The 9,390-nt window shown below is 44.5% G+C and overlaps 2 protein-coding genes across 4 annotated transcripts in view; both read left to right on the forward strand.

The window, feature by feature from the left end:
• Positions 1 to 4,794, forward strand: part of LOC132134784 (serine/arginine-rich splicing factor 10-like) — a 4,899-nt gene extending 105 nt beyond the window's left edge. Inside the window, exons 1-6 of one of the 3 annotated variants that reach the window (XM_059547144.1) lie at positions 1 to 81; positions 1,490 to 1,594; positions 1,999 to 2,102; positions 2,176 to 2,308; positions 2,378 to 2,422; positions 4,224 to 4,794. The exon at positions 1 to 81 is cut by the window's left edge and continues 105 nt beyond it. In XM_059547144.1, the coding sequence (XP_059403127.1) occupies positions 17 to 81; positions 1,490 to 1,594; positions 1,999 to 2,102; positions 2,176 to 2,308; positions 2,378 to 2,422; positions 4,224 to 4,440 (669 nt within the window). In that variant the 5' untranslated portion in view covers positions 1 to 16 and the 3' untranslated portion in view covers positions 4,441 to 4,794. The remainder of the gene's footprint in view (positions 82 to 1,489; positions 1,595 to 1,998; positions 2,103 to 2,175; positions 2,309 to 2,377; positions 2,423 to 4,223) is intronic. The other 2 variants (XM_059547145.1, XR_009429774.1) reach the window with 2 other exon arrangements.
• A 425-nt stretch (positions 4,795 to 5,219) lies between these two features.
• gja9b (gap junction protein alpha 9b) lies at positions 5,220 to 7,686 on the forward strand. Its single transcript, XM_059547149.1, has one exon. It carries the CDS (start codon positions 6,111 to 6,113, stop codon positions 7,428 to 7,430), a length of 1,320 nt encoding a protein of 439 aa, XP_059403132.1. The 5' UTR covers positions 5,220 to 6,110; the 3' UTR covers positions 7,431 to 7,686.
• The last annotated feature ends 1,704 nt before the right edge of the window (positions 7,687 to 9,390 follow it).

A 9,390-nucleotide genomic window follows, 5' to 3' on the forward strand; every position in this document is an offset into this window, starting at 1 on the left:
TGTAATAATATCTATAATGTCTCGGTACATGAGACCGCCGAACAGCTCTCTGTTCGTTCGAAATATTTCCGACGAGTCCCGGTGAGAGACACTTATTCATTCACGCTTTTTTTTAAGATTCACAGATCTCTCATGTTTCTTGCTGATTAAGTTGACATGTTTTGTCTATCATTTATAATTCTACATTTCTGGTGTGTTTCAAACACGTTTGGAAGAGTGTATTGTGTTAGGCGCGTGCATGTCACCGGGAGCGCGCAGCGTTCTGTTGTTATTGTTGTATTATATTATTATTGTTTTATCGCCAGTCAGTCCTGTGCATCTTTACAGTTAGCTGTTTCCTCGGCTCATGGACTGGAATGATGTTTGCATCTCTGTAGTAAATCATTTTATGCTAAACCGAGCTCAGCAGATTTATCATCATAAACGTTAATCGATCATAAAGATTAATCGATGTGTAATCACTGATGCTGCAACATCAGAAGCTGTTTGAATCGAAAGTTTTTTTTTACCTCACGACTGATGCATGAAGCAGGTTTATTATTACAATACTGTTTTCATGTGCTGTCAAGTTTTACTGAACTGAGTTTTACAGGAATATTCTGGACAGCTTTTGTGGAATAATGATGATGAGCACAGAAATTAATTTACTACACACACAAAACAAGCAATGATTGGAGCAAATTGGTAAGCGTTAAAATACTCTGTTCAATCATTTATCATCCATATACATTTTTCAGTTTAGTTACCATGTAAAAATGCGGGATGCATTATTGATTCTTCTGTCGATATCTAATATTCTTCAGCTCTGTGAAGTGTTTAATCCGCATTATACCTTATACCATTTGCTGTTCATGTACTCTCCCTCGGGTCATCTGTGAATGTTTTCTTCAGTTGAACAGTGAAGAAGGTTTTCAGTGGATCATTGGTCAACAGTCAACAGCTGCTGTCACTTTAAGAGTTAAAACAACAGATCGAGGAACACACATGAATCCCTGGGACTCCTGATGATATATGGAGGTCTTATGAAGCCAAGCGTACGTAATTATAGTGCTCTGTTCACACGTGTTCATATCAGTGACTCAGTCGAACTGTTCGTTCAGTGAGGAACTGAATCAGTTCATTCATCAGAGAATCAGATGCACTGCTATTTTGACTCATTTCCACTAGGGCTGCACGATTATGACAAAGATCGTTATTGCTGGTTATTCCCTTGAAATTGTAATTGCGATTTATTAATTAAATGAATTGTGCAGCCTCTTAGAGGGATGGCAGCCATTGGCTTGTTTTTATGAAGCACCAGGGTTTCTGCTGAAAGCCTTCTCTACTGAAGAAAACATTCCCCTATATCTCGGATGAGCTGAGAGCGAGCGAGTGAACAGCACACTCTGATTTCATGTGAACCGTCTCTTTAAGACGGCGGTGAGTATGTCCTCGGTTGGTTTGGTGACCCACGCTTTCAGTGAGTAAGATGTTATTTCCTGGTGTTCAGGCCAGAGGACCTGCACCGAGAGTTCGGCCGATACGGGCCCATTGCCGACGTCTACATTCCCCTAGACTTCTATTCTCGCCGGCCCAGAGGATTTGCGTACATTCAATATCCTTTGACTGCGAGAGCAGCGTGTGCATGTGTCCGGTCTAACCCTTATCTCTCTGTTGTCACCCCAGACTGTGTACCGGCGTCCCGTTCTGGAGCCCGGCACAAAGACACAGTTAAAGAGACGTGTAGAGTAGGACTAAAAGACAAGCCGCCTCAAGAAAGAAAGAAAGACAGACGGCTGCTTACAGAGAGACAGAGTGTGAAAGCAAAGAATATTAAAGCTTCAAGACACACAGAGGCATTATGGGGCCGAGACGAGCGGCGGCTCCAGCTTAAAGAGCGTAAAGATGACTCCAGTATCCTCCATGATTCAGGACACAAGCGTGTGTTTGTGAAGCTGTAATCTGAGTCATGTGATGTGAGGTGAACGTGTTCGGTTGGAGCCCTTAACAGCGCAGCACGTTTGAGGACGTCCGGGACGCAGAGGACGCCCTGCACAATCTGGACAGGAAGTGGGTGTGTGGACGGCAGATCGAGATCCAGTTCGCTCAGGGCGACCGCAAGAGTGAGTGCTGATGCCGTCTCAGATGAAGAGTGTTTCTGGGAACCCTTGTGACTGACCTGTGTGTGTTCCTCAGCGCCGGGGCAGATGAAGTCCAAGGAGCGGCAGTCGCCCCGCAGTCACTCACGATACGAGGAGTACGAGCGGCGCAGACGCTCTCGCAGCCGCAGCAGACGCAGGTCGCGCAGACGATCCCCGAGCCCTCGAGAGTGAGCGAGCGTCACACATCCCCACACAGTCCTGTGAGGTCCAGACACTGACCGTGTGCTTCTCTTCAGCAGATCCAGAGGAAGCAGACGCAGCCGCAGCCGAGAACACGACCGGTACGAGCTCAACTAACTCTACAGAACACACATGATGTCTACAGCTGAAAGATCCTTCCAGAAAGATACACGAGCGCTTCAGTTAGTTCTGTGTGCTGTTAGTTTAGTATAGTGTGCGTACGTTATCTCATTAAAACTAATATTAAAAGACAGAAGTTAGTGCTCACATTATTAATAAAACATTATCTACAGAAAAGATGAAGACAATGCACAAAGTTTCGTGTTAAGCTCATAGAAAACCACTTTTATATGTATAAAACACTTAGAGTGGCTTAATGCATTCTAACAGGTTAAAATTGGGTGTATGTTATTAATAAAACATACAGGCAAGCTGAGCCCAAAACATGAACACATCACTGTTTCACGTGAAGCATTTTCTTGATTTTCTATGGGTGATAAAATACTTAACATAAAGTGTTGCCTTTGGATTATATCAGCGTTGTCTTAGCTGTCGATTGTGTTTATGACGAGAGGAATATGATTTCTGATTAGTTATGAATACATACTGAGGGGTGATGGAGAAATCCTGCTTGCTGTGGGATAGAAATAAAAACATTCACAGTTATTTTATTATATTATAGTTTTGATTAATAACAGCCCTAGTGTGGGAGGGATCAGAGTAGACTGTTAATGTAAATGTTGAGTTACATTAGCTGGATAATAATTTCCTTCAATAACTGATAAGCCTTGTTAAAAGGACAGTTCACCCCAAAATTAAAATTGTCATCGTTTACGGAGTATGAGTTTCCATCTTCTGTATAAAAAAAAAAAAAGACATTTATGATTGTGTTTGTGTTTACCAAACAGTTGCTGGTCCCCACAGTGTGGACAGACGTTATATAACTCGATGTTCAGACAAACATTCTTCTAAATCTCTTCTTGTGTGTTCAGCTGCTGAAGAAGCTCATACTCTGTAAACCAGCGGTTCTCAACTGCAGTCCCCACACCCCACTGCTCTGCATATTTAGGACATCTCTCTTTAACACCTGATTCAGATAATCAGCTCGTTACAAGTGAGCTCCGAGCATGAACTGTGTTCCCATTGTTCATGGTGAAATCTGCTGAAGTTCACCTCGCTTCTGGACATTCATTCACTGATTTGTGCTGCTTACACACGGACAACTGTGACATCTCATACCTCTGTAAATCAATACAATTTAAATTCACGTCTCTCACAGTTCAATGCACTTTGATTGAAACATACGTTCGCTTTGATCTGGAATCATGGCAGATTATCCTGAGATGTCCACTTCGCAGGGCACCTGTGTTCGAATAGAGCAAACGCCTGAAACGCTAAGAGAAACGTTGAAAATGTGCAGAGCATTGGTGCGCGAGGACTGAACTGAGAACCGCTGCTGTAAACGATGATGTGCCGTTAATCGTAAACCTGCCCTCAGTTATTCAGTGGATGTGATGGCTTCTTAGAAAGGGAAAGCTGTTTTCTATACTTTCACTATTACACCGCAATCTGTTTTGTAACACTGAACTGAATTTCTAGTTTGTTTAGAAATATAAAAGTTAGGTTTCTTGGAGTGGCTCTGTTGCCTTTTTTCTTTGTGGTGGAAAATGTTACTGAACAACCAAAAGTGAATCTTCCACATAGAAACCCTGAAAATAAAAGAATTTTTGGAAGTTCTTACCAGGACTGAAAAAACAGTGAAAGCAGAAAAAGATGAACAGACAAAATGACAGACATTTTTCGTGCTTGAAGGACCTCTGTTTAAATCGATGATGAATGCAGTTTGTGTGTGTGTGTGTGTGTGTGTTGTAATTCTGGTGCGTGGTCATGTGACTCCTGCAGGCACCGGGCGTCTGGGCGTGATCCCCCCCGCTCCCGGAGCCCCTCCCACTCGAGGAGCAGGGGCGGAGCTCGAACCCGCTCCAGGTCCAGATCCCCCAGCGAGCTGCACACAGAGACCCAGGACACTGCTGCAGAAGAGAAGACACATGAGCGCTCCCCGTCACGCTCCAGGTCCCGCTCGCGCTCTTGGGCCGGACACAAGTCCTGGGGGCATTAGATCCACACATCAGGCTCAGGGACGACTGGCTGGGATTGTTTGGGTTTTGTGGGTTGGGTGCAGAAGGTCATGAACCTGCTCATTTCTTTTAATAAGGAGAGGGAATCGAACTAAAGCGTGTTTCTGTTTCTGTTAAAGTGTTAGCATTGAAGACATCTGTGTGGTTTAGTTTACAAGCTGTGCAAGAGCGAGAGATGTAAATCACGTCAATATATTTGTAAGATATTTTTAAGTTGACCAGTAATGGCCCTCCATTTGAAACGGTCTTCCATGTGTGTCTCGAACGTGTTTTTTTGTGAAGTCTGCAGGCCTTTTACATGTAACCTCAGAATGAAATAAATTTCCTGTGCATCAGTATGTTGTCGTGTTGATTTATTTTTCTTATTTCATAATTAGATCTTGATTTTGAAGGAATGATGTTGATTTAGCTCCATCCTGATTTATTAAATTGTTATTATTAATCTAGTTTCCTAAACTTAAACTTTGTCATGTACACACCTTCATGTCCTTCCATCTGATCAACAATCACACAGCGAGGCCATTAAAGCACCCTTTCTGGTTCCCAAAGAGCCGTTCAGCCGTTTCATCAACATTTTAACAAATTTTGTGGTTGGAAATTTTGTAGGTCAGTGTAAGACTGTCAGACAAAGGAAGATATTTGGAATGTTTTTGAATGAAATTTATATATTTACAATTTTATATAACATGACAGTAAAAATATAATCGTTTGTGTTCTATAGAAGAATGACACAAGGGGAATTATTAATAGTCTTTCTTACACGTTGTCATAAATCCCAGTCTGTCACAGAAACTTAATTCTGTCCTGTGCTTTGAATGTCATGTTTTCTACATGAGTGCCCTTTGACACGTGTCATAAAACTGACCCTGATGTGACCCTTCAGCGTTAGATGATCATTGTTTGCGTGTAAGTGAACAGCTCCTCACGTACAAGAGTGACAAATCAATGAACCTGCCCGCACGCCACCGAAACCATCCCACAATGCACTGCCTCACAGGACCCCCCCCCAGCCATTCTCTGGTCATCGATTCTTCAGTGATGGGTTTAGAAACATCGACAGACGTCGGGCTTGAGGGGAGATCTGGGATTGGATTCTGAGAGAGCAGTTCATGTATGAAATTGGACATGACTGACTGATCGTTAATCAGGATAATAAGCATCGACTGATGGAGGACGTACTCATGTGGATCTCACAGGAGTGTTGAGGAACAGCAGAACCCGAGTCTCTTCACCTAACAGCCGGACTTCATTTATAATCCATAATTGCTTTGTGAGTTCTGTGATCGCAGCAGTGCTGTGTCTCAGTTCATCAGGACAGTAGTTGGTCCAGATGACCTGCAGGCCTTTACAGCAGCACGCAAACAAATCACATTGATTACTTTGGCTGGGATATAAAGTTAGCAGTGACCTAGATTTCTCAAACCACCGTATCCTCTTTCAGAGAACTGTTAGATGTTTTTTGATCATGCCTCCAGTGTGATCAACACTTAACCCTCATTCAGCATTTTTATATCTTTTAGAAAAGTGACTATTTTGAATGGTGAGTACAGAGCTATTTAGTATTTCTTGTCTGTGAAATCTGGTGTGGATTTGGAGAAGTGAATGACTCCTGCTGTCATCCATCTACAGCGGCAGTGATGTCTGTGTGAGGATGGGCGACTGGAACTTTCTGGGAGGGATTCTGGAGGAGGTTCACATCCACTCCACTATGGTGGGGAAGATCTGGCTCACCATCCTCTTCATCTTCCGTATGCTGGTGCTGGGTGTGGCGGCCGAGGACGTGTGGAACGACGAGCAGTCTGACTTCATCTGTAACACGGAGCAGCCCGGCTGCCGCAACGTCTGCTACGACCGCGCCTTCCCCGTCTCGCTCATCCGCTACTGGGTCCTGCAGGTCATCTTCGTCTCCTCGCCCTCGCTGGTCTACATGGGCCACGCCATCTACCAGCTGCGTGCCCTGGAGAAGGAGCGTCACTGCAAGAGAGTGGCTCTCCGGCGCGAGCTGGAGACGATGGAGTCAGAGCTGGTGGAGGCTCGGCGGCGGGTGGAGCGGGAGCTGAGGCAGCTGGAGCAGGGCAAGCTGAACAAGGCTCCGCTCCGGGGCCCGCTGCTGCAGACCTACCTGGCCCACATCGTGACCCGCTCCGTGGTGGAGGTGGGCTTCATGACGGGACAGTACCTGCTGTATGGGCACCACCTGGAGCCTCTGTACAAGTGTGAGCGGGAGCCTTGTCCCAACGTGGTGGACTGCTTCATCTCGCGACCCACAGAGAAGAGCGTCTTCATGGTGTTCATGCAGGGCATCGCCGCTGCGTCCCTGTTTCTCAGCCTGCTGGAGATCCTGCACCTGGCCTACAAGAAACTGAAGAAGGGGCTTCTGGACTACTATCCTCACCTGAAAGACGACCTGGGCGACTACTACGGTGCCAAGAAGAACTCTGTGGTGCATCAGGGGCGCAGAGCCACCATCCCGACGGCACCCAGCGGATTCGCTCCACTCCTGGAGAAACAGGGCAACGGACCCACGTACCCCATGCTCATTAACCCCTCGTCTGCATTTGTGCCCATCCAGGGCGTGTCGGACGTGCAGCGGGAGAACAAGGATGTCGTTCCCAGTCTGCTGGAGCACAACAGCAACTCCAACAACCCCTGCAGCGAGACTCGCTCCCCTGTTGTGCACACGCGGTTCCCGCCGGAGCCCGAGAGCACAGGCTTCAGCAGCCTCCTGATAACAGACCCACGCAAGCAGCGGCGAGTCAGTCCGGCCTGGAACTGCAGCACGGTGGTGGAAGGGAACGGCTCGGACAGTGGAGACCTGAGGAGATCCGGCGGGACACACACACCGGACTCTGAGCCCAGCTCCGGCTCACGGCAGCACGGTTCTGTAGAGAGTCCCACCTTCTCACCCAATCGCCAACGAACTTCACTGACGAGCAGCAGCAGACGAGCAGCCAGCGACCTGCAGATCTGAGCCTCTGTTCTCTTTAGTCTTAATCTAAGAGATGGTTCACCCAAAAATGATCATTCTGCCATCAATTACTCTGTCTCATGTATGCATTTCCTTCTTGTATTGAACATATATTTTGAAGAATGTGTGTAACCAATTTTTTGTTGTATTCAACAGAAGAAAGAAACTGAAATGATATGAAATATGTTAATGGTGACAGAATGATCATTTTTAAGTGAACTATCCTTTTGAAAACAAGGATTGAAGCTTTATTTACAGATGTGAGCTTTTCAGTATTTTCACCTTTAAAGAATGAGGAATCGTGATTGTATATTGTTGGGTTTCATATTTATAGATGTTTTTTTTAGCTCGAATCATCTCTAACAGACACATATCTGAGTGTCTGTGTTGATGTGCTCAGTGGTCTCGGCACATAACGGCCTGGAAGAGATGCTTTATAAAAGGAAGTCTCATTTTAAAGACTTATTTTGATGAAAATAGTATCTGCATTATTTAGTGAAGTGACATTCAGCCAAGTATGGTGACCCATACTCAGAATTTGTGCTCTGCATTTAACCCATCCGAAGTGCACACACACAGAGCAGTGAACACACACACACACACACACACACACTGTGAACACACACCCGGAGCAGTGTTCATCATTTATGCTGCGGCGCCCGGGGAGCAGTTGGGGGTTCGATGCCTTGCTCAAGGGCACCTAAGTCATGGTATTGAGGGTGGAGAGAGAACTGTACATGTACTCCCCCCACCCACAATTCCTGCCGACCCGGGACTCAAACTCACAACCTTTCGATTGGGAGTCCGACTCTCTAACCACCAGGCCACGACTTCCCTCATATGTAGAGTTATGATGTTTTAATACATAGGTAATGCAGTGAGGCTGTAAATAGCACAGAGATCAAACTCTTTCTCGTCCACCAGCACACAGTCGAGTGCAACAGTTTGTATAAGCTTGCAGAATTTATGCAGGGATAAAATATCTTTGTTGTTGTTAAATATGTATCTCGCAGATTCTGTAAGGGTTGTACAAACCCATGCACTGAAATTTGTGCATTAAGACAAAGATGGGGATTACTTCCTATAATCCAGTGCATTGGTCACAAAGTTGCCGTTTCACCTTCCTGTGATGGACATCTGGAGATCTGACAATTAATTTGATTAATTCCTAGCACCATTTTATTTTATTCTTCTAATAGAAACACAGAATTATGTCATGCACTTGAGGTTATTTAGTAGGATATGGCTGTTACACAAATGCAACTGTTAAACCTGCATTAAAGTTTTGGATTGCTACTGATCTGTGAAGGGTTTTGTGGAAGAGATCACATATGTTAGTGTAGGGGAGCGTACAGTTATAAACCAAACACCAGGTATTGTCTTAATGAAGACCAGGAGTCAGAGATTCATTCAATTAATAATAAATTTACTGAAGAGAATAGTTTGCGGTTTCATCAGCTGTGACACAATGGAGTTCATAGTACATTCAAAATCACCAATTATACTCTTGACGGAGGATGCTAATTGTGTCAATGTATAGGTCAGCTAAATTCTGATTGGTTACAAAACCTAGATAAAGTTTTCACATATGGACATAAGCTTGAAGCATATCTTCTGATGACTATTTTGGTGACAATTGTTCATCAGATACGTATATCTGATATGCTGGACATCGGCAGTGTAATATATATATATATATATATATATATATATATATGAAATAATATCAAAAGGAAGGCTATGGTCAGGGTGGCATCCTCTCCTTCAGTAGTGTAATATGTTCAGGCAGATTACATTAGGGTGTGTGATTGCAGACGCAGCGTCAGTGTAAATGAGATCACTGAGATTGCTAACATCTAAGAAACGTGCAATGCCCAATAACTCATATTAAAGCCCTTGCTGATTTCTTGTGGTTTTTAAGTGTACAATTGTGTAAATAACTAAACATCAGGAATCAACCAGG

Source organism: Carassius carassius, unplaced genomic scaffold, assembly GCF_963082965.1.
Source record: "Carassius carassius unplaced genomic scaffold, fCarCar2.1 SCAFFOLD_87, whole genome shotgun sequence".
In the NCBI taxonomy this organism is placed as follows: domain Eukaryota; kingdom Metazoa; phylum Chordata; class Actinopteri; order Cypriniformes; family Cyprinidae; genus Carassius; species Carassius carassius.